Source organism: Pleurodeles waltl, chromosome 3_1 (assembly GCF_031143425.1).
Source record: "Pleurodeles waltl isolate 20211129_DDA chromosome 3_1, aPleWal1.hap1.20221129, whole genome shotgun sequence".
NCBI classification, from domain to species: Eukaryota; Metazoa; Chordata; class Amphibia; order Caudata; family Salamandridae; genus Pleurodeles; species Pleurodeles waltl.
In genome coordinates, this window is record NC_090440.1 from 956,098,522 (window position 1) to 956,124,432 (window position 25,911).

At 44.2% G+C, this 25,911-nt stretch overlaps 1 protein-coding gene across 1 annotated transcript in view; it reads right to left on the bottom strand.

Moving 5' to 3' along the window:
- Positions 1-25,911, bottom strand: part of SF3A3 (splicing factor 3a subunit 3) — a 242,053-nt gene that overhangs the window by 125,481 nt on the left and 90,661 nt on the right. The window contains exons 9-12 of the mRNA XM_069223970.1: positions 23,584-23,722; positions 9,035-9,103; positions 8,543-8,610; positions 3,892-3,999 (exon numbers count right to left, since the gene is read on the bottom strand). Of these exons, the coding sequence (XP_069080071.1) occupies positions 3,892-3,999; positions 8,543-8,610; positions 9,035-9,103; positions 23,584-23,722 (384 nt within the window). The remainder of the gene's footprint in view (positions 1-3,891; positions 4,000-8,542; positions 8,611-9,034; positions 9,104-23,583; positions 23,723-25,911) is intronic.

A 25,911-nucleotide genomic window follows, 5' to 3' on the forward strand; every position in this document is an offset into this window, starting at 1 on the left:
ATCTTGCCCAACATCCTTAAGAGAAGATCTAGGATAGCTGTGACAGAGTGTTTCTGGGCTTCTCTCAAAATACCAAGAAGAGGGTTGTGTGTCCACTATTTGCAGTGCTATCAAGGCATATACCCTTCTCTGCTGTTTGAGAAATGTTTCTGAAACAGAAGCCAAATAGATTAGAACGATTTTTCGGCTCTTCAGAGGGACAATAAAATCTTTTCCAAGTTGAGGACAAAACACTTTGTTGTACCACTGGTGCACTTGGGGGCTGAGGGCCATACCCCATTTATCGAAGATGGCTTGTTTGGCCACAGTAAATGTATATCAGTCAAGGAGGAACATCATTTTAGGTTTCTCACACTACCTTGGTCATCCACCCTAGAAGTATACAAGAAATCTTTGAGACTGAGAATGCAATTCTCACTATAGTTTTGATGCCCCAGATCAGCACTCTCCAAGTATGTGCATAGTGTGGGACCGTTCCATACTGAGTGTGTCAGTGTGCCCATGCGTCCTCACCGTAGCTAACAGTAGTTAAGTCTCTTATGATTGATGTGTGTAATCATTTAGCACCAGGTGTGACTAGAGAAGCATTTTTCCTGCTGTCTCATGACCCTGGACATGTGTGATTTTGCTTTGATAAACAATACAGTCTTTCACTGCACGATTGAGAGACGTTGCCCCAGTTCAATCTTCTGCATGCGTTCATAGGCCCCTTTCTGGCTAGGCTCTTCCCCCCTTTGGTGAAGATTGCATTCCGGAAGCTAGGTGGAAACTGACATTTTGTAGGAGTTTCCCCAAACAGAGTCACAGGGTAGGTAGCTGCCTCAATAACACAGTGAGACACAGCAGAGTGTTTCAGTGGCATGTACCTAATCATTTATTCTGCTGAAGGGCAAACCCCTTTTGTGCTAATGAAAGGACATTGCAGTCCTGTAAGGAAATGCCTCCTTGGCATGGTTACCCCCTGACTTTTTGCCTTTGCTGATGCTATGTTTTGAATTGAAAGTGTGCTGAGGCCTGCTAACCAGGCCCCAGCACCAGTGTTCTTTCCCTAACCTGTACTTTTGTATCCACAATTGGCACACCCTGGCATCCAGATAAGTCCCTTGTAACTGGTACCTCTGGTACCAAGGGCCCTGATGCCAGGGAAGGTCTCTAAGGGTTGCAGCATGTCTTATGCCACCCTGGAGACCCCTCACTCAGCACAGACACACTGCTTACCAGCTTGTGTGTGCTAGTGAGAACAAAATGATTAAGTCGACATGGCACTCCCCTCAGGGTGCCATGCCAGCCTCTCACTGCCTATGCAGTATAGGTAAGACACCCCTCTAGCAGGCCTTACAGCCCTATGGCAGGGTGCACTATACCATAGGTGAGGGCACCAGTGCATGAGCACTGTGCCCCTACAGTGTCTAAGCCAAACCTTAGACATTGTAAGTGCAGGGTAGCCATAAGAGTATATGGTCTGGGAGTCTGTCAAACACGAACTCCACAGCACCATAATGGCTACACTGAAAACTGGGAAGTTTGGTATCAAACTTCTCAGCACAATAAATGCACACGGATGCCAGTGTACATTTTATTGTAAAATACACCCCAGAGGGCACCTTAGAGGTGCCCCCTGAAACCTTAACCGACTATCTGTGTAGGCTGACTGGTTCCAGCAGCCTGCCACAACCGAGACATGTTGCTGGCCCCATGGGGAGAGTGCCTATGTCACTCTGAGGCCAGTAACAAAGCCTGCACTGGGTGGAGATGCTAACACCTCCCCTAGGCAGGAGCTGTCACACCTGGCGGTGAGCCTCAAAGGCTCACCCCTTTGTGCCAGCACCGCAGGACACTCCAGCTAGTGGAGTTGCCCGCCCCCTCCGGCCACGGCCCCCACTTTTGGCGACAAGGCCGGAGAAAATAATGAGAATAACAAGGAGGAGTCACTGGCCAGTCAGGACAGCCCCTAAGGTGCCCTGAGCTGAAGTGACTAACTTTTAGAAATCCTCCATCTTGTAGATGGAGGATTCCCCAATAGGATTAGGGATGTGACCCCCTCCCCTTGGGAGGAGGCACAAAGAGGGTGTACCCACCCCCCAGACCTAAACACGCCCTTAAATTTAGTATTTAAGGGCTCCCCTAAGAATTTAGATTCCTGAAACTACAAGAAGAAGAGGACTGCTGAGCTGAAAAACCCCTGCAGAGGAAGAACAGAAGACACCAACTGCTTTGGCCCCAGACTCACCGGCCTGTCTCCTGCCTTCCAAAGAAACCTGCTCCAGCAACGCTTTCCAAGGGACCAGCGACCTCTGAATCCTCTGAGGACTGCCCTGCTTCACGAAAGACAAGAAACTCCTGAGGACAGCGGCACTGCTCCAAAAGAACTGCAACTTTGTTTCAAGGAGCAGATTTAAAGACCCCTGCAACTCCCCGCAAGAAGTGTGAGACTTGCAACACTGCACCCGGCGACCCCGACTCGACTGGTGGAGAACCAACACCTCAGGGAGGACCCTCCGGCGACTCCAAGACTGTGAGTAACCAAAGTTGTCCCCCCTGAGCCCCCACAGCGACGCCTGCAGAGGGAATCCCGAGGCTCCCCCTGACCGCGACTGCCTGAACTCCATTTCCCGACGGCTGGAAAAGACCCTGCACCCGCAGCCCCCAGCACCTAAAGGAACGGAACTCCTGTGCAGGAGTGACCCCCAGGAGGCCCTCTCCCTTGCCCAGGTGGTGGCTACCCCGAGGAGCCCCCCCTTGCCTGCCTGCGACGCTGAAGAGATGCCTTGATCTCTCATTGAAAACCATTGGAAACCCGACGCGTGTTTGCACACTGCACCCGGCCGCCCCCGCGCTGCTGAGGGTGTACTTTTTGTGCTGACTTGTGTCCCCCCCGGTGCCCTACAAAACCCCCCTGGTCTGCCCTCCGAAGACGCGGGTACTTACCTGCTGGCAGACTGGAACCGGGGCACCCCCTTCTCTCCATTGAAGCCTATGTGTTTTGGGCACCTCTTTGACCCTTGCACCTGACCGGCCCTGAGCTGCTGGTGTGATAACTTTGGGGTGGCTCTGAATCCCCAACGGTGGGCTACCTTGGACCCAAAACTGAAACCTGTAAGTGACTTACTTACCTGTTAAAACTAACATTACTTTACCTCCCCCAGGAACTGTGAAAATTGCACTAAGTGTCCACTTTTAAAACAGCTTATTGTGTTTTATGTAAAAAGTATACATGCTAATGAAATGATTCAAAGTTCCTAAAGTACTTACCTGCAATACCTTTCAAATGAGCTATTACATGTAGAATTTGAACCTGTGGTTCTTAAAATAAACTAAGAAAATATATTTTTCTATAACAAAACCTATTAGCTGGATTTGTCTCTGAGTGTGTGTTCCTCATTTATTGCCTGTGTGTTTGTACAACAAATGCTTAACACTACTCCTTTGATAAGCCTACTGCTCGACCACACTACCACAAAATAGAGCATTAGTATGATCTCTTTTTGCCACTATCTTACCTCTAAGGGGAACCCTTGGACTCTGTGCATGCTATTCCTTACTTTGAAATAGCACATACAGAGCCAACTTCCTACAAGTCCCTGTCTCAATTAGGTATCTAAGACTGATGCACCTGGCTTTCCTGCCAGGTTCTTGGAAGGTCATCCTATCTGAACCCAGGGTGAACTCAGGGTAGTGAATGGAGATGAAGGCAATGCCATGTAGCGTCATACAATTAGGGTTGACTGTGTTAGCTTTTGGGACAAGCCAGGGTACCTGCTATTCCTCTTCCCAAACACAAAGTCATGTATCTCGCCATTAAACAATGGACCTTGAACCAGTGACAAGTAACACAACTGCTATGCTACTCTGGGCAGTGAGTAGACCATTGTGGTAGGCTTACAAACTTACCTTCTTGCTCCTTTGGCTTTGGGATTCTTTGCAAATAAGGAAGCATCAAGCGCCTGCAATGATATTCCTTTTGTGCCGAAAAGCCTCTGTGCTCTTTCTTCTAAGGTGCTGAAGAAAAGAGTTTCATTACTCACAAATGGATCTAACAGTGTCAACTTATATTTAACTTGGTATAAGGTATGTTATTCCCTCAACCTTCTACTCCAAATACTCCCAACAGTAGTAAAACACAAATAACTGTTATAAAAATATTAAGCAGTTTAAAACGTTTATGACAAAGGATGTATTGAACAAACCAGAACAATTTCAAGAGCAGATTAGAATGAATGAAAAAAATGAAGTACTGTACACCTAATATTCTTTGCCTTTTTATCATTTTTCTTCTCCTGTACAGCTAAATCTTCACTAACATTAATTCCTCCATTCTGCGACAAATGTCAAAACAAAAAGGACATGCTTAGCATGCACAGGATAAATTAATGAAGAAATGTATTCTGACTTCATCCGTTTATATTCTCGTAAAAAAATAAAATAAAAAAAAAGTTTATTTCTAGATCTAAATGATCTACTATGCATTTATAGTTGTAAATATCATCCATGGACCAAGGGAAAGACAATTGTTAATCGCTGCTGAACACAACAAGTGCCAGGAAAGACATTACTTTGTCTCAGAAAAGGTAATTTGTACCTAACAAACAGTACGAAGAAAAATGACTGGCTATGACTGGATGTGTCACCTTGTTTGACAAGTACATGCAAAAAAAAAATATACAAAAAAAAAAAAAAATACAAAAAAAAAAAAACACACAAAAAAACGCTCCTGATGCTTCATTAACAATCTTAATCAAATATCTCAAAGCAGTATGTATACACCAATAGAACGCAGTGAAATTGTTTGTGGTTGTAAGGAAATGCCTCCTTGGCATGGTTACCCCCTGACTTTTTGCCTTTGCTGATGCTATGTTTTGAATTGAAAGTGTGCTGAGGCATGCTAACCAGGCCCCAGCACCAGTGTTCTTTCCCTAACCTGTACTTTTGATTCCACAATTGGCACACCCTGGCATCCAGATAAGTCCCTTGTAACTGGTACCTCTGGTACCAAGGGCCCTGATGCCAGGGAAGGTCTCTAAGGGCTGCAGCATGTATTATGCCACCCTGGAGACCCCTCACTCAGCACAGACACACTGCTTACCAGCTTGTGTGTGCTAGTGAGAACAAAATGAGTAAGTCGACATGGCACTCCCCTCAGGGTGCCATGCCAGCCTCTCACTGCCTATGCAGTATAGGTAAGACACCCCTCTAGCAGGCCTTACAGCCCTAAGGCAGGGTGCACTATACCCTAGGTGAGGGTACCAGTGCATGAGCACTGTGCCCCTACAGTGTCTAAGCAAAACCTTAGACATTGTAAGTGCAGGGTAGCCATAAGAGTATATGGTCTGGGAGTCTGTTTTACACGAACTCCACAGCACCATAATGGCTACACTGAAAACTGGGAAGTTTGGTATCAAACTTTCAGCACAATAAATGCACACTGATGCCAGTGTACATTTTATTGTAAAATACACCACAGAGGGCACCTTAGAGGTGCCCCCTGAAACCTAACCGACTATCTGTGTAGGCTGACTGGTTCCAGCAGCCTGCCACACTAGAGACATGTTGCTGGCCCCATGGGGAGAGTGCCTTTGTCACTCTGAGGCCAGTAACAAAGCCTGCACTGGGTGGAGATGCTAACACCTCCCCCAGGCAGGAGCTGTAACACCTGGCGGTGAGCCTCAAAGGCTCACCCCTTTGTCACAGCACAGCAGGGCACTCCAGCTTAGTGGAGTTGCCCGCCCCCTCCGGCCACGGCCCCCACTTTTGGCGGCAAGGCTGGAGGGAACAAAGAAAGCAACAAGGAGGAGTCACTGGCCAGTCAGGACAGCCCCTAGGGTGTCCTGAGCTGAAGTGACTAACTTTTAGAAATCCTCCATCTTGCAGATGGAGGATTCCCCCAATAGGATTAGGGATGTGACCCCCTCCCCTTGGGAGGAGGCACAAAGAGGGTGTACTCACCCTCAGGGCTAGTAGCCATTGGCTACTAACCCCCCAGACCTAAACACGCCCTTAAATTTAGTATTTAAGGGCTCTCCCTGAACCTAGAGATTAGATTCCTGCAACTACAAGAAGAAGGACTGCTGAGCTGAAAAACCCCTGCAGAGGAAGAACAGAAGACACCAACTGCCTTGGCCCCAGACTTACCGGCCTGTCTCCTGCCTTCCAAAGAACCCTGCTCCAGTGACGCTTTCCAAGGGACCAGCGACCTCTGAATCCTCTGAGGACTGCCCTGCTTCGAAAAAGACTAGAAACTCCCGAGGACAGCGGCACTGCTCCAAAAGAACTGCAACTTTGTTACAAGGAGCAGATTTAAAGACCCCTGCAACTCCCCGCAAGAAGCGTGAGACTTGCAACACTGCACCCGGCGACCCCGACTCGACTGGTGGAGAACAACCAACTCAGGGAGGACCCTCCGGCGACTCTATGACTGTGAGTAACCAAAGTTGTCCCCCCTGATCCCCCACAGCTACGCCTGCAGAGGGAATCCCCAGGCTCCCCCTGACCGAGACTGTCTGAACTCCATTTCCCGACGGCTGGAAAAGACCCTGCACCCGCAGCCCCCAGCCCCTAAAGAAACGGAACTTCTGTGCAGGAGTGACCCCCAGGAGGCCCTCTCCCTTGCCCAGGTGGTGGCTACCCCGAGGAGCCCCCCCCTTGCCTGCCTGCATCGCTGAAGAGACCCCTTGGTCTCCCATTGAAAACTGAAGGAAACCCGACGCGTGTTTGCACACTGCACCCGGCCGCCCCCGCGCTGCTGAGGGTGTACTTTCTGTGATACTTTGTGTCCCCCCCGGTGCCCCACAAAACCCCCCTGGTCTGCCCTCCGAAGACGCGGGTACTTACCTGCTGGCAGACTGGAACCGGGGCACCCCCTTCTCTCCATTATAGCCTATGTGTTTTGGGCACCTCTTTGACCTTTGCACTTGACCGGCCCTGAGCTGCTGGTGTGATAACTTTGGGGTGGCTCTGAACCCCCAACGGTGGGCTACCTTGGACCAAAAACTGAAACCTGTAAGTGACTTACTTACCTGTTGAAACTAACAATAACTTACCTCCCCCAGGAACTGTGAAAATTGCACTGTGTCCACTTTTAAAACAGCTTATTGTGTTTTATGTAAAAAGTATACATGCTAAAGTAATGATTCAAAGTTCCTAGAGTACTTACCTGCAATACCTTTCAAATGAGCTATTACATGTAAAATTTGAACCTGTGGTTCTTAAAATAAACTAAGAAAAGATATTTTTCTATAACAAAACCTATTGGATGGATTTGTCTGAGTGTGTGTTCCTCATTTATTGCCTGTGTGTATGTACAACAAATGCTTAACACTACTCCTTGGATAAGCCTACTGCTCGACCACACTACCACAAAATAGAGCATTAGTATTATCTCTTTTTACCACTATTTTACCTCTAAGGGGAACCCTTGGACTCTGTGCATGCTATTCCTTACTTTGAAATAGCACATACAGAGCCAACTTCCTACAGTGGTCCATCCATGATTTGAAGAATTATACAACCTATACTGAAGTGCTTGGAAAAGGCTAAAAACTCAAGAGTGGTCAAGAAAAAAAAGTTCACTATGGGATTCACTATAGTTTGTGCTAGGTGTAAACTTTTTATATAACTTCACATAATGTAAACATACGTTCACTGTTGATTACATACAGGCTTCTGCCATGTTTTAATTCTTTCAGAAGCATTCATGTTGTTTAAAATTTAAATTAATCTGCAGGGTCATTACATTTTTGGGAAACTGGATTTTCTGTCAATACAAATTATTTCAAACCTCCTCAAGTTTAAGGTAGGGGTATGCAAAACTTGGCAGATTTGTTTTCGCATAATTACACAAAGTTTGAGCAAAATTAGGTGAATTTCCTGTTGCAATTACAAGAAATGCAAATGTAATTTCATCGCTATATTTTGCTGCTAAATGTGCTTCACACATTTAAACTAAACCATGAACAACAACTGCTCACGTTCTGTTGTCCCAGGGAGTTTGTAGATTTTTTTTGCCACAAATGGCTTAATATTACATGAACCGGTGTGATAGTATAATTTAAGGAATTTTGTGTAACAATCGTACTGCTGAATTCTTAAAACTATGCAAATTACACTGGCATAGTTTTTGGGTGTGTAACTGAATGAGATGGAGGCACATTTTTAAAGTAGTTGTACATGTGTAGTGTTAAAGACCATAACCCTGATAATTTTTTGCCCTGCTTAGATATATTTCACAACAAATGTTTCAAAAACCTAAACACCACTCTGCAGAAATGTCAGGAAGTAGGTGGTTCTCTTCTTATTATGTTTGCTCTCTTCTTATCATGCTGAACATTGGCTACAAACAATGTAGTGTTTTCCCATGTTATCTGTACACCGGTGCATATAGCTACAGAACACTCATCATGGTAAACGGATAAAACCAATGTCATATCTTGCTATTTGCAAAAAAACAAGTAAAGGATGTATGTTACAGGAAAAAAAAAACGATGTCACAGAATCATTCATAATAACTGTAAAAAGAATGAACATATATAATTAGAAAACATCTTACCCTCCACATTTTAGACCAAGTGCCATCAAGGCAGATTTCAATCTGTCCAGCCCAAGGGAAGCTAATTCCTATTCATAAAAAAAACACAATACAGAGGAGGATTAATTCACTCGAGTGCACAATCAGAGTGCCCTGGTTATTCAAAAGAAAATTCAAACAGATGTCCAAAAGGAATTTGGCCGCTCCTCATCCCAAAAAAAAAAAAAAAAAAAAAAAAAGATTAAAAAAAGAAACCAAGATAATTCAAGGTAAACAAACTTGCTGTTCATAGGACTGCCCATGGTACGTCTTTCACAGTAGCAACTATGCATTTCATATTAGGTACTCGAAGCAGCAATATTTTTAGGGTGACAAACTACATTTCAGAAGAAAATGACCTTTCCTTTCAAAGGAACACCAGAGTGAATTTGTTATTTTACACTTCAACTAGTAGCTGAAAGTAATTTCAGCAGCAAAGTCCAGAAAGGAACCCAAACACAGATATGACCTTACCTCCCAAGATGAAAAGGCAGAGAGGTCCAGGTGAGCTCCAGCATGAGTCAAGGCACTGCTAGTCTCTTTCTGTGAATAAACAAGAACTATTTAATACATCTTTGAAGTGTCAGGAGCAAACAGATTCTATTCACCTGATTCAGTACACTTTGCCAAACATAAATGCTAGGTGTTCTGCCTTCACAAGTTCAGGTGTTTTCTTCCTGTGTTTTGTGGAACTGTTTAGCATTTGAGAGCTGATCATTTTACAAAAAAAAATACTCTACTCCCTGCATACACACACACACAAAGACACGCTCTGACCCCCCCTCAAAAATCTTACATATTGCTTTGATGGCCACAAAGAGTTTCTAAAATGAAGACAGATGACTGGCAAAATGTTTAGAATTTGTAGATGTTGATTTTTTTTTAACAAGTTACTTACGTTCAGTAATGAACTTTCATGTGGATATTCTATCCAATCACAGATACCTCACCTTGTGAATAATCCCCAAGAACCAGACTAGATCTGGAAACGTTTAGAGCAGTTCTCCTGCGTGCACTGAGGCTCTGCGCTGACATCATGCCATTCCAGAAGTGATGAATGGTGCCACATAGGCACCACCCAGACGTCAGCTGCTTTCTAGGCTGTGTCCCCACCCTCAGGAGCAGAGCCCATTGACAGTGTGGTGATCTCTAGATCTGTTAGATGGTAGAGAGTCCAGTTGAAACAACAGAGGTGGGAAAATCGGTGAAAAATCTGTTAGAGTACCCGAAGAAAGACGGCTAATGAAGGTTAGTAACTTGTTATTCTGACGGATACTTCTAATTGCAGATCCTCACCTTGTGAATAGATGCCAAAGCAGTACCTCCCAAAGTAGTGGGCCTAGCAGATGGCTCATAATAAAAAGTGCTGCAAAACCGAGCAGCAGTAAATCCGCTCTCACGGACCGGACTGTCAAGGCAGTAGTGCTTCGTGAACATGTGAAGTAAAGCCACATAGCCACCTGACAGACGTCCACAGTAGGCTCTCTGCATGCTAACATAGTGGCTGCAGCTTTAGCCCTGGTAATATGAGCATGTACGCCTTCACGAGGCAGCTTTTTTCTTAGTGTGTAGCACATCTTATTGCAGATAACGATCAATCAGCAGATATCAGTTTTTGTACTGCTTTACCCTTCTTGCTGCAGACAACCCCACAAAGCACTTTTTGTCACCTTGATGGGCTCGATTTAGTTTGGCTGACAGGTTACTCCATCACAATTGTGATGGATATTGTAGTAAAGTGCCTCTTTTTGACATGGTTAATCCCGCCTACCCCGACCCCCAAAAACACACACTTTTTGCCTGTTTCGGGATGTGATTTTGACTGAAAGTGCACTGGGTCCCTGCTAACCAGGTCCCCAGTGCCAAAGCTCTTTCCCAAAACTGCACAGTTGTTTCCCCAATTGGCAAAACCTATAGCACCCTCTGTAAGACCCTAGTAAATGGTACCAGTGGTACCTAGGGCTTGGAGTACCAAAAAGGGTCCCTCAGGGCTGCAGCACTAATTGTGCCACCCTAAGGGACCCCTCACCAAGCATGACAGGCTGCGTATCTTGGTGCAGACAAAAGTGAAAACATCATGGCATACACCCTGTGTGCCATGTCCCCTAATACTGCATGCAACATATGTAAGTCACCCTTCTAACAGGCCTTACAGCCCTAAGGCAGGGTGCATTATATGACATGTGAGGGCATATCTGCACAAGCCACTCGTTGCATCATGCGTCTGAGCAGACACTGTTTGGCTCGGACGTGAAGAGCAGAGCCACATATAAGCGTAGCAAATACTGACGTAAGTTTGTAGGACGATGGCTCTTTATACAGAATACCAAAATGAGATAATATGCAAAGAGTCAAGGGGTTCCCTTATAAGTGGACCGGGGCTTGCTCTAGCAATCCCAAGGTGCTCTCTTAGGGGGGTAGTGTGGTAGAGCAGCCTTTGGCTTATCAGAGAGGAGTGTTAGACATTTGCTGCATGCACACAGTTAGTAAACGATACACATGACTCAATAGGGAGACCGCATCCATTTATAAAAATAACACTAATCTTTATATAATTTTAGGCACCAAGATCATCACGATCATTTAAGTACATTTCGAGTTATGAATTTTTACAAGTTTGAAAAATCAACAGTGTAATTTCTGCAGCAGTAATGTTATCCAATGGAGGAAAGGCATATACTGCATACAGGTAATTTACAGCGACTAACAGGACCAATCTTCTGGACTTAATGAGAAAATGGGACAGGGTCCAAGGCAAACCAACAGGTCACCTCAGGAGGCAGTGGGGCATCCAGATACAGAGGTGCTTTTCAGCGTTGGGTGCCCTATTGTTATCCTACAGGAATAGAACATATGCTGCATTTTGGCACTTAGAAACGACTTACAGGGCTGTTCCTCAGGAGTTAAGGTAGGGATAGGGCAAGGTCCAGGGCAGCACCAACAGGTCACTTCGGAAGTGTAGGAAACTGGGTTGTTGATGCAGTAGTGCTCCCACTTTTTACCTGGTATTTGATGTAAATCAACTTTCAGTGAAGTGCATTGGGTTCCTGCTAACCAGGTCTCCAGTGCCACTGTTCTTTCCCCAAACAGGCATAACTAGTCCCCCAGTTGGCAATACTTTTGGCACCCCTTTAAGTCCCTAGTAAATGGTACCACAGGTACCTCAGGAATGGGTACTAATGAGGGTTCTCAAGGGCTGCAGCATGAACCGTCAGCCACTCTCAGGGAGCCCTCACCTAGCTCATGCAGACTGCCTTTGCAAGCTTCATGTCTTAGTGCAGCTAAAAGTGAAATCAGGGCATGGCACACATCGTGTGCCATGCCCACTAACACTGCATGCAGTGTATGTAAGTCACCCCTACAGTAGGCCTTCCAGCCCTAAGGCAGGGTGCATTATATTACATGTGGATCTATCTGCAAGAGCAGATATGCCCTTGCTATGTTTTTTTCCCAATTCACAGACATAGTAAGTGATCAGGTAGGCCATTTTAAGTATATGTGCTGGACACTGGTCAATACGAATTCCTCACTTACATGATGGCTCCACTGAAACTAGGGATGTTTGGTATCAAACATCTCATATTAATAAGCCCTCACTGATTCCAGTGATAGATTTATCAATACATGCACCCAGAGGGTACCTCAGAGGTGCCCCCTGAAAAACCTCCCAACTACTGGTGTGCTGGTTGACTAGTCTTAACCAGCCTGCTACCAACAGACATGTTTCTGACCCCCCCCCCCCCCCAAGGGTGAAAGCCTTTGATCTCGGTGGCCAGGAACAAAGCCGGATCTGGCAGGGGTGTTAACACAACCCTCACAACAGGATGTCCTGAGAATCTGCATGCTGAGGCAGGGGACTTCAAAGAGCTCATCACCCTTGGTATTCAGATCTGGCTTCCCTCAGAGGCGAGAAGATGCTGACAGCCCTGACCCAGGACCAATTTGGTGCCTGGACAGGTGTAAATTAGTAGCCACAGAGGCGTGTCCACCCTCAGGTCAGTTCCACCCCAAAGGTGAGCTGCCTGATGTGGACACAAAATTTTTCAAAGACCGCCATCTTGGTGATGGCAAACTCTGGAACCGAGTTAAGCCCACTTCCCATAGGAAGTGATCATATAGGGGGCGTAGTGTCCCAAGGGGTAAGTAGCCCATTGGCTACTACCCTACACTCCCCCAAAACCCCTAAATTCAGTATTTTGGGGAGCCGCCTGGCACCAGAAAATCAGATCTTGGGGACCAGAGATGCAAAAGCGAGAACTGAAAACCAGTGACTGACTCGGCGCCAACCCTTCCAGCCTGCGTCTGACATCAACAATTGTGCCAAATACGCCTTGTCCTGCAGGTGCCTGTAACCTCCAAAATCATGGGACGATTACCAGCCTTTACCCAAGAACCAGGAGCTCCTGTGGAATAGCAGAACTGCCCTCCTGTATCCTGAAGGCACCCCAGGAAAAACTGAGAGGACCCCAGACTGCCAAAATCCGACAGCACCACTGCCTCCAAGCCTGAGCTTAAGTGGGCCATTGGTGTCAGCGGGGTGCCAAAGGCCCTCCAGAGACGAAGACCACCATGAGCTTGCCCACTGTGGACTTTCCGCCAATACCTGCAGCCTTTTTCTGCAGGGCCCCCTTTATCGCGACTGCCTCCCCCGACAGAAATCAGATGGTCCAGTAAACCTCGGCATCCGGTCGCCCTGGGCTAAGGAGAAGAGGACCAAAAAAGTGTCCCTACATCCCCATATCTTATGACACTTAAGCCCACTTGTTGGTTCGGTTGGACTGGACCCCCAGTCCACACATGCAGCCTCTTTCTGCAGGCCCTGCTATATCACGACCACCTCCGGTGACGGAAATCCGATGGTCCAAGACACCCCTGCACCTAGCCACCTCTGATTGCGGAGAAGAGGACCATAGGTGTTCCTACTTCACGAGCATTGCAAGAACCAAAATCCTTTGTTGGTTCACCCGGACTGCCCCCCCCCCCCCCCCCCCAGACCTCTCCTGCAGCAACTTTCTGACTGGACTGATCCCCACTGACTTCAATGGGACACCGGGGCTAAAACTGCACCACTGAACCTGGCCGCCTAACTAAAATATTTTATTGTGCAGTTTTCTTGACTTTAACATTGCTGCTAGTACTTGAACTTAACCAGAAGAGATTTATTAAGTTGGTAGGTGTACCAACTTAATAAATCTCTTCTGGTTAAGTGATCAAATATATACGAATTATAGATTCAGAAATTCTGAATTCCAGGTTCCTAAAATTATTTTTCAGAGTAAATATCAGTGACCTAGCTTGGAGAAAAGACAGATAAGATCTTTAAAGAGCCTTGTGCAGCCTTATGCCAAAAGGCACAGACCACCCTCTAATAAGGTGCTTTGCTTATTGTCAAGGGGAAGGCTTGTTTTATTCTCTGTCCTCACTATAGATAAGGAAACAATAAGAGAGGAAAACCCATCACCGGATCTCTCGCAATGCTCCAAAACCACACCTCATAATTACATCAATAAACTGTCTCTGCTTCTACAGGGGTGAGTTACTTCTTATAAAGGCTTCCCTGATTTCTTGCACACAGTCACAAAATGATAACATTTTTATTTTTTCAACCTTGTGTTAAAATATATTATGTGCACAATTTAGAGGTTTGTGCTCCGGGTACTTGACCCAAAAGTACCCTGTCCTCGAAACTCTTGCCCACCCTACTGTAAGTCTGCCAGACCTCAAGTTGTGCTTTGAGGGCTCTGACAATGGAAGTCTATTTTGACGCCCTAGCACAGCGGATGGCTTCAGAATATGGGGATCATACCGCCCGCCCTATTTAGGGTGGATGGTCTTATATCCTCTTTTAGAGCCCGTCACCACCAAGGTCCTTTGTGGAGACAAACAAAAAAAAAAAAATAATGACTCCCTGGGAGTGGGGCTCATTTGGAATTTGCTTTTCAAAAATAAACTCCCACTTTGGGAGTTTGTTTCTAAGAAACAAATTTGGTGGATGACTGTCAAAAACAACATTGGCCAGCTACCAAATTTTGGTTATTCCAGAGGAACCGCTGAGGTGAAGGTTCCTCCAAAGGTACAGATAATACAGCTATGACAGCAGATATTTCTAAGTATCATGGTCCTCCATCAGTCAAAATGGCAAAGGTATTGTCCTCCACCAGCCTGACAGAGTAAAGGCAGCCATACTATACATCAGGCCTTTTAGCTTCAAATGTACGGATATCAAAGATTTTCTGTTATTTTTACCTTTTTAAATAAACAAAAATCTTTGTATCTCAATTTTTAGGTGTCATAAAATGCATCTTGACTACACCCTTTTTCAGGAGCCCCCTACCAACATTTATTCTACAAAGAAATGTGCTTGAGTACATTTGCACAACATGATATTTTATCATTAATAACATCACGGTTTATAAATTAAAAAAACTAAAAGTTTATTTTGTTTGTTCATGTTTATCGCTTCCAACCCTTTAAAAAAAAAAGAAAAAAAAGGAAAATTGGGCAAAACTTAAATAACCTTGTTATATTGTTGTCTCTGCGTTTTCATGTTCAGGTCATCTTAGTAATTTGCACGTTCTGTGGCTTATCCACAAATCCACTTGATGCTTTTGGTGTGATTATTTCAAATCAGTATTTCTTTTGTCAGCTATCGGTTTATCATTTGACACTTATGTTGTTTTTCCTCAGCTGTTTTTTTTTTTGTTTTTTTTTTTTATCATTTAGCAATTCATTTTTATGACATCTGTGTGGTTTTACCAATTCTCCTACCTTAATGAACTTGTTCTTTTTATTTAAAAGTAATCTATATTAACTATTTTTAGATAAATTTTTTAATGGAAACCAATAATTTCAAGTGGTGAGTCAAGTTGGCCAGTTCAAGGCTTGTAATTAGGTTACCTAATAGATTTCCTGTTTGCTAGTAGTTTTTCTCAGTGCCTTCCTCTATGTGATTGGTCTAATTTATCCACTATTTGCAATCTTCTAAGCATACTTTGGTTGCACATATGTTTAGGAAATCAAACTTTTCTGCGTAGTCATCCCGAAGTTCTAATCTCTTGCTGGACCAGATATTTTTGGTGGTTATAAAAAATGAAAATGTCACTTACCCAGTGTACATCTGTTCGTGGCATCAGTCGCTGAGATTCACATGTTCTGCATTAGCTCGCCATCTGGTGTTGGGTCGGAGTGTTACAAGTTGTTTTTCTTCGAAGAAGTGTTTTCGAGTCACGGGACCGAGTGACTCCTCCTTCTGTGCTCATTGCGCATGGGCGTCGACTCCATCTTCGATTGTTTTCCCCGCAGAGGGTGAGGTAGGAGTTGTACTATAGTAATAGTGCCCGCGCAATGAAATGTGTAAGTATGTACCTATTAAAGGTTTAAATAATATATATACAAATGTACAAAATTGAAGGTAACTTCTGAACTGCTACAGGCTTCCGGGGAGGTGGGTGGGCACATGTGAATCTCAGCGACTGATGCCACGAACAGATGTACACTGGGTAAGTGACATTTTCAGTTCGATGGCATCTGTCGCTGTAGATACACATGTTCTGCATAGACTAGTAAGCAGTTATTTCCCCATAAGCGGTGGTTTAGCCTGTAGGAGTAGAAGTTGTCTGAAATAGAGTTCTTAATACAGCTTGACCTACTGTAGCTTGTTGTGCGGATAGCACATCTATACAGTAGTGTTTGGTGAATGTGTGAGGCGTAGACCATGTGGCTGCCTTACATATTTCATGCATTGGGATGTTTCCTAAAAAGGCCATTGAAGCACCTTTTTTCCTTGTTGAATGTGCCCTGGGAGTAATGGGCAGTTGTCTTTTTGCTTTAAGGTAGCAGATTTGGATGCATTTAACTATCCATCTGGCTATACCTTGTTTTGATATTGGGTTACCTGCATGAGGTTTTTGGAATGCAATAAATAGCTGTTTAGTTTTTCTGATGTTCTTTGTTCTGTCAATGTAGTACATTAATGCTCTTTTGACATCTAATGTATGTAGTGCTCTTTCAGCCACAGAATCTGGCTGTGGGAAAAAAACTGGTAGTTCTACCGTTTGATTTAGATGGAACGGTGAAATAACTTTTGGTAAAATTTTTTGGATTAGGTCGTAGGACGACCTTATTTTTATGTATTTGTATAAAAGGTTCTTGTGTTGTGAACGCTTGAATTTCACTTACTCTTCTTAGAGATGTAATGGCGATGAGAAAGGCAACTTTCCAGGTTAGGAATTGTATTCCGCAAGAGTGCATGGGTTCGAAAGGTGGGCCCATGAGTCTTGTTAGGACCACGTTTAGGTTCCATTAAGGAACAGGTGGTGTTCTTGGTGGTATAATTCTTTTAAGACCTTCTATGAATGCTTTGATGACTGGTATCCTATACAAGGAAGTTGAATAGGTAGTCTGCAGGTATGCAGATATTGCTGCAAGGTGTATTTTAATAGAAGAGAAGGCTAGCTTTGCTTTTTGTAAATGGAGCAAGTAATTTACTATATGTTTTGGAGTTGCGTGTAGTGGTTGTATCTGATTATGATGGCAGTAACAAACAAATCTTTTCCACTTACTTGCGTAGCAGTGTCTAGTGGATGGCCTTCTGGCTTGCTTTATGACTTCCATACACTCTTGGCTAAGTTGTAAGTGTCCGAATTCTAGGATTTCAGGAGCCAGATTGCTAGATTCAGCGATGCTGGATCTGGGTGTCTGATCTGTTGGTTGTGTTGCGTTAACAGATCTGGTTTGTTGGGCAGTTTGATGTGGGGTACTACAGAGAGATCTAGCAGTGTTGTGTACCAGGGTTGTCTTGCCCACGTTGGTGCTATTAAAATGAGTTTGAGTTTGTTTTGACTCAATTTGTTTACTAGATAAGGAAGGAGAGGGAGAGGAGGAAAAGCGTAAGCAAATATTCCTGACCAGTTCATCCATAGGGCATTGCCTTGGGATTGCTTGTGTGGGTATCTGGACGCGAAGTTTTGGCATTTTGCGTTCTCTTTTGTTGCAAATAAGTCTATTTGAGGTGTTCCCCAGAGTGTGAAGTAGGTGTTTAGAATTTGTGGGTGGATTTCCCATTCGTGGACTTGCTGGTGATCTCGAGAGAGATCGTCTGCCAGTTGATTCTGGATCCCTGGAATAAACTGTGCTATTAGACGAATTTGATGGTGGATTGCCCACTTCCATATGTTTTGAGCTAATAAGCTTAACTGCGTTGAATGTGTTCCTCCTTGTTTGTTTAGATAATACATCGTTGTCATGTTGTTTGTTTTGACAAGGATGTATTTGTGGATTATGATTGGTTGGAAAGCTTTTAGTGCTTGAAAAACTGCTAATAATTCTAGATGATTTATATGCAGTTTTGTTTGATGTATGTTCCATTGTCCTCTTATGTTGTGTTGATTGAGATGTGCTCCCCACCCTGTCATGGAAGCATCTGTTGTTATTACGTACTGTGGCACTGGGTCTTGGAAAGGCCGCCCTTTGTTTAAATTTATACTGTTCCACAATAGAAGCGAGAGGTAAGTTTGGCGGTTTATTAACACCAGATCTAGAAGGTGACCCTGTGCTTGAGACCACTGTGAGGCTAGGCACTGTTGTAAGGGCCTCATGTGCAGTCTTGCGTTTGGGACAATGGCTATGCATGAGGACATCATGCCTAGGAGCTGTAGTATTGTTCTTACTTGTATTGTCTGATTTGGAGACATGTGTTGAATGACTCTGTTGAAATTGTGAATTCTTTGTGGAGTTGGCGTTGCTACTCCTTTTGTCGTGTCTATTATGGCTCCTAGATATTGCTGTACTTTGCTTGGCTGAATGTTGGATTTTGCAAAGTTGACGGTGAACCCTAGTTTGTAGAGGGTTTGTATGACTTGATTTGTGTGGTTTGAGCATTGTGTGAGCGAACTGGTTTTGATTAGCCAGTCGTCTAGATACGGGAATACATGTATTTGCTGCCTTCTGATGTGTGCAGCGACTACTGCTAGGCATTTTGTGAATACTCTTGGAGCGGTTGTTAAACCAAAAGGCAATACTTTGAATTGGTAATGTATTCCTTTGAATACAAACCTTAGATATTTTCTGTGTGATTGATGTATTGGTATATGGAAATATGCGTCTTTGAGGTCTAGGGTTGTCATGTAGTTGTGTTTTTTGAGCAATGGTAACACTTCTTGTAGTGTGACCATGTGAAAGTGGTCTGATTTGATGAATGTGTTTACTACTCTGAGGTCTAGAATTGGTCTCAGTGTTTTGTCCTTTTTTGGTATCAAGAAGTACAGTGAATAAACTCCTGTGTTTATTTGTGTGCTTGGTACTAATTCTATTGCATTTTTTTGCAGTAGTGCTTGAACTTCTATCTCTAGAAGCTGTGAATGGTGTTTTGATAAATTTTGTGATTTTGGTGGTATGTCTGGAGGGAATTGCAGGAATTCTATGCAATAACCATGTTGGATAATTGCTAGGACCCATGTGTCTGTAGTTATTTCCTCCCATGCTTCGTAATATTGGCCTATCCTTCCCCCCCACTGGTGTTGTGTGGGGGGGGTGAGTGACGTGTGAGTCACTGCTTGTTGGTAGTGGTTTTGGGGCTTTGAAATCTTCCTCTATTCCTAGGGAATTGCCCTCCTCTATACTGGCCCCGAAAGCCTCCCCTGTACTGTCCCTGGTAGGTGGACGGTGCGGACTGTGAGGTACTAGCTTGTGTGGCCTGACCCCGAAACCCTCCTCTAAAAGGTGTTTTGCGGAAGGTGGTATAAGATCCTCTGCTCTGCGGGGAGTAGAGTGCGCCCATGGCCTTGGCAGTGTCAGTGTCCTTTTTGAGCTTTTCTATGGCTGTGTCGACCTCCGGACCGAACAGAAGTTTTTCGTTCACTGGCATGTTAAGTACTGCCTGCTGAATTTCTGGCTTGAATCCAGACGTTCTGAGCCATGCGTGCCTACGGATGGTAACCGACGTATTAATGGTCCTTGCGGCTGTGTCTGCTGCATCCATAGAGGAGCGTATTTGATTGTTGGAAATGTTTTGACCTTCCTCAACAACCTGTTTTGCTCTTTTTTGTAGATCTTTTGGGAGATGTTCAATGAGATGCTGCATCTCATCCCAGTGGGCTCTGTCGTATCGCGCTAGCAGCGCTTGTGAGTTTGCGATGCGCCACTGGTTTGCTGCTTGGACAGCGACCCTCTTCCCAGCTGCATCGAACTTTCTGCTTTCTTTATCTGGGGGAGGTGCATCCCCAGAAGTGTGTGAATTTGCCCGTTTTCTGGCAGCCCCTACCACCACAGAATCTGGTGGCAGCTGAGAGGTGATGAATACAGGGTCCGTAGGAGGCGCCTTATACTTTTTGTCCACTCTAGGCGTTACTGCCCTACTTTTAACTGGCTCCTTGAAGATCTCCTTTGCATGGCGTAGCATGCCTGGGAGCATAGGCAGGCTTTGGTAGGAGCTGTGGGTGGAGGAGAGGGTGTTAAATAAAAAGTCATCCTCTACTTGTTCAGAGTGTAGTTCCACATTATGGAACTGTGCTGCTCTAGCCACCCCTTGTGAATAGGCTGTGCTGTCCTCAGGTGGTGATGGCCTAGTTGGGTATGTGTCTGGGCTGTTATCAGACACTGGTGCATCGTACAAGTCCCACGCGTCTTGATCTTGGTCATCGTGGCTCATGGCGGTGTGAGCTGGCGAATGTGACGGGGTGTAAGTTGGCGAAGCCGGAGTTACAGGTGGAGGCGAGGGAGGAGGTGTTACCTTCTTTGCTGTTTGTTGCCGAGGAGCCTCTAGTGCTATAAACTGAAGTGTTCTCTTTCTTTTGACAGGTGGAAGGGTACTGATCTTCCCTGTCCCCTGCTGAATAAAGATACGCTTTTGCGTGTGATCCACTTCAGTGGATTGCAGTTCCTGTTCGAATCTGTGTTTTTTCATTTGTGAAGACATAGAATGTTCTTCAGTATATGAGCCTGAAACTGGGTCTGTTGGTGCTTTTTTCGGCTCCGAAAACCCTGTTGTTTGTTTTTTCGGCTCCGAGGTAACCTTCCTCTTCTTTTGTGCCGAAAAATCTTGGCCTCTATGGTCTTCGGCGCCACTGTCTCGGCGTTGATCCGTGTCGACACCGAACTCTCGGTGTCGATGCTTCTCTTTAGCACTCTCTCGGTCCCGAGGAGGCTGCGTGCCGGTGTCTCGACCGGAGTCGGACGATCTCGACACTGAATGGGCCTTTTTCGGTGCCGATTGTTGGTCACCGGGAATTTGGGTTGAGCCATGGCCGGTTGGCAGTGGCGTCCCCTGGGCCTTTTTGCCTTTTTTAAGTTCTGATCTCGACGTCTTACTCACAGTTTTTGTATTGTCGAGTTCGTCGGAGTCTAAATCCTGGATGGAAAAGGCTTCCTCCTGTTCCTCTTCTGTCTCGAACTGTCGATGCTCCTTTGGCGTGGACGCCATCTGCAGTCTTCTCGCTCGACGGTCGCGCAGAGTTTTTCGGGACCGGAACGCCCGACAGGCCTCACAGGATTCTTCGCTGTGCTCGGGTGACAGGCACAGGTTACAGACCGAGTGTTGGTCCGTATAAGGATATTTGTTGTGGCATTCAGGGCAGAATCGAAACGGGGTCCGTTCCATCGGCGTTGTTCTCCACGCGGTCGGGCCGACTAGGCCCCGACGGTGTGCCAAAATCTACCCCGAAGGGCACCGAAGCGCTTCGATGTTCAATGCGTCGTCGTATGTGTTTATCTCGAACCGGATCGCAACGATACCGTCGAAAATCTTCCGTTTTCAGCTATCTTTCCGTTCCGAAACTCGGAGCGACAGGAACACGTCCGAACCCGATGGCGGAAAGAAAACAATCGAAGATGGAGTCGACGCCCATGCGCAATGAGCACAGAAGGAGGAGTCACTCGGTCCCGTGACTCGAAAACACTTCTTCGAAGAAAAACAACTTGTAACACTCCGACCCAACACCAGATGGCGAGCTAATGCAGAACATGTGTATCTACAGCGACATTTGCCATCGAACACTCTGTTCACTTTACCCTTGCTAGCCAGTAGTGAAGTGCCTTTGCTACTTTCAACATGGCAAACTGGCTTATTCTTAAGAGGTATATTTAAGTTACCTAGAAGTCCCTAGTATCTGGTGAAAAATGTGCCCAGAGCCTGAAAGTTAAATGTTAAGTGGACTAAATCATCTATTGTGCCATCCACTACAGTGGCAGTGCAAATGTGAATTCAGGCCTGTCCCTGTAGTCTGACTGCAACAGTGTAAAAACTGCATTTTGACCGATAAAAAATAGCCCCTTCTGACAGATCAAAACCTCCACTTAAATAACTCATGTACAGGCCTAGTTGCCCACAAGGCAGCATGCATGGCATTTAAGAGTTTGACACATAGAAATGTATTGTTAACATGTTGTTTCATTGACTAGCACCAAAAAGCTATTATTCACAGCGGCAGGTCTAGATGCCCTATGCAGAAAACCATTATATGTTAAAATAACAGAACTGTATATCATGAATGGGACTAGCTACTACAATAAATAACTATTTTCCATAGTTATTGAAAATCCAATTCAACGGTGAAGTTGAATTTGTAATAAATATTAAGGACAAGTAGCTTTTAGAAAGTAACAATTTCCCTGCCTACATTTTCTGAAGACTAAAATTTGCATTTGCTCTCCCACTTCTGCCAGCCAAAAATTACCATTTGAATACAAGTGAAAAGGTTTTGAAGTGCCACCCCCAGCAGAAAAAAAATTGGCTGACCTGAATGGACAGAGATGGCACCTCTAAACCAGGCAGAATATGCAGGGTGGGGCCCAGACATACCCCTTTTGACTATAGTGTCAAATAATGCTTGAAATTCAAATTCTGTTCGTCAGGTCTGCTAGATGTACATTTAACATAGATAGTGTAGCACACTTGAAAAGAAGGAAAATGGGATATCACAACAATTATTGTGAACCCCGTGTCTGGTTGCTAGAAAACTCTGCTTTTTTCTACCAGACTTCTGTCTCTGGGTTTAACTGGGGTACTGTGGCTGTATCAAATTGAATTTTGGTATTGAAAGTGGGAAGACACTAGGATTACCATAATACACTCCACAGAGACACCTCTAGCCTTCAGAGGCCACATTCAATGTGGCCGAAGACTTTCCACATCCTGAAAAGTCCAAGGCAGTTAGGGTTGGTCTTAGGAAGTTTTAACCCATTGGTTAGAGTGTGCCCAGGGGTCATTACCACCCACTGGTAAGTGCCAGGCATAAATACTGCCTCACCGAGCATTCATGCCATGACACTCCTGGACCTGAGAAAGTTCAGAAGACTGAACCTGCTTTCTGATCCCATGTACACTTAAGTCTTTAAAAACTCATCTTTGGCTTCTCTCATTGGATTGTTGTCATTTTGATTAATAAATGTTACTCTATTTTTTTGATCTGTTTGGAATTTCTATTGTTTTGCATTTCTACTTCATTACTATTTTGGTACTGCATAAATATTTTACACACTGCATTAAGTTAAGCAGGTCCGCTGTATGTCATAACTATCAGGTGGTGACCTCAGGTTAAATTAGTGACTTTGATAACTAGCCCTGCAAGGGTTTTGTTCAATTTCTCACAGAGGGGCACTGGTTTGGTGAACTAAGGATAAGAACACTGAATGGATGCAAACATAATAAACATTCTGGTTTGTGGTGCACAATTATTTTACTTTACGGAAAAAAAGAATGTTAAATGTTAGTCTGGGATTTCTGAAGCAGGGCATAGCCCAAGACGAACTTCCGGCTGAGGTCCTGATATAAGCTCATATTACACAAACAGGTTTCTGCCTGTACAAGGAAGTACATGAAAAATTCAAGTTTCATTCAAATGTCAATAAGGAGAATGGTGTATTGTTGCTATTCATAACCCATCAAACACAAGGGAAGGGGAATGAGGAAGGACTTGAAAGCATCTGCACTCTGGCAAACATTTCAGGGGCTGAGAATATGCAAACACACATTTACATATACTGATTATAATAATTCTAGAAACTATTAAAAAAACAGATATGCTTACTGGCCATCCAGGAAACGTCCCACTTTCCCACTTTTTCTCAAATTCGCTCTGAATCTTGCCAAAAAGTTCATTTTGGTCCAATAAAGGCTTCACCTTGTCAGTATAATCTTGAAGGTATTCCAGAAGCATTTCAAGATATCTGTATTGTGTAATGAGATTTCATGAACATCAACAAATACATCGGCATAAACATTAAATGCTTATGTTTAAAAGAGGGTCAAATAACTACTTAGGCCACATGTTTATAAACATTGTGAATATACTGCAGCTAGAAAGAGAAAAAAAAGAATACCTCAGTTGAATCACAACTTTTTACTGTTACAGTGAAACTTCAACTAAACGAAAAGGCTAAATGGTTCATTTGGGGTAAATTAATACATTTTAGAAGTTAGAGGTACAATCAGTGAGACAGCAAAAAAAAGAAATTAATACAATACTATAATGTTTAATTAATAAAAACCCCAGCAAGCAATACTTCCTAATACAAAAGAGGGACCAAGTACAACAGTAAAACAGAATTGTAGGTCAAACTATTGCATCTTTTGTAACAAGCACTGGGTTGTGTCTTTAGTTCACAGTGGCACGGTTCTCTGTTGAAAATGTGAATGAAAACAACCAAAATAAGATAATCAACACAAGGCAGGTGTGGCATAGAAAGTAGGTATGCAGACAGCTAGAAAGGTTCAAAGAGTGTTGTGGAGTGGCCAAAGAAGGGGTTAGCTAAATCCGGGTAAAGGCTAAGCACCACTAATACGTAACATCCTAAAATGGGCAAAAGAAGACAGCTACAGCGTAAGAGTGCATTTGATCAACCAATGGTTCCGTTTAAAAATACAATCACAGAAATGGCAGATAAAGCTGTTTAGCTGGATAAAAGTAAGGATGCACCTTGGGATTGCTAGAGCAAGCCCACGTTCACTAGTAAGGGAACCCCTGGATTCTTTGCACGGTATATCTCATTGTGATATATCATATAAAGAGCCCACTTCCTACACAGGTCCTATATAAAGGTCTTGTATATCACCTCCAGATAGCAAGTTAAAGGATTTCTAGCATTACAATTCCGGCCACAGACCCTGAATAAAGGGTTGCATTAAAACAATGTAGCAGGTGGTGAAATGCTTTGGGAAGGGGAAGCAAAAGTATTGGGAGGAATTCACTCCATACAGAAGAAAGAAGCAGAGGCACAACTCATAAATTAATTGGAATAACCTTAGTGTCACGTATCGTTGTGTGTGGGGGCATGGGGGTCTATGATAGAGGAACAACCCTGGTTTATGTAAGCGGATACTACTGTGCAACTATTTGGCTTTCTCATCACAATAGCCGATTTTAATAACTGTACACTTGGGATTAAAGAAGAAGAGCTATCGCAAAGCACTGTATGAAAGCTGACCAACAGACTGCCTGAACCACTCCGGACAGCACCAAAGGCCTGAAAGACTGCCACTGCAAAGATGGGATGAAGTAGGGTTAAAACTCTGGGGACTTTCCTATGGTATAATGCACTCTTCGTTAATTTTTGACAATTTGAGAGATCTAATTGGAAAATCTAGATTAAGAGCTATACAGGACTCAGAAGACCCGAAGTTGTTAGTCCCCTTGTCTGAGGAATATCCCTTGCTGAAACTGAATGCTTTAGATTCTTCATAGCCACAGCATAGGATACAGGGTGATGTCCTCGTGAGAAGGCAGTGTTCATGTCATTATAAAAAAAAAAAAAAAAAAAAAAAAAACACACTTGGTCAATAACTCTACACCTACACTACAACACCCTAGGATGAAGTGGATGGAAGAAACTGGCTTGCTGCGAAGTTTTGATATGGCCAAGTTGCCAGCTAGTTCAAGTGAAAGTCCTCTTTCCGGTCTATTACACTCATATATTAATGGTGATGACTGGGAGGACAACTGATGATCTTGCTCTGAGGATATGTTGTCAAACTGGTACCTTCCTTCATACCATCTGGTATTGACCAAAAATACATGTCTTCTACAGTGAAGTAATCAATACACTGTCAGTGATGGAATCTGGTGACAGAGATTCAATTGGAAAACACTATTGGGAGAGAATGTACTACTATGAACACTAACACTTTTTGTGTGACAGAAGACTGACTGAAAGGAGAAGAATTACTGATGACCCTGGGTCAGTGTCTACATTTGGAATTGTGCAATGGTTTGACAATACAGACTGCTGGCGGTCGAGATACTGTTACACATGTGGTGGATTTGGCTGCAAAAAACTGCAAACATTTGGGGGATCAGGGAACAGGTACTATGGACTGGATTGAAACTGTGTTACTCCACCTCAATCCTCGAATGGTTACA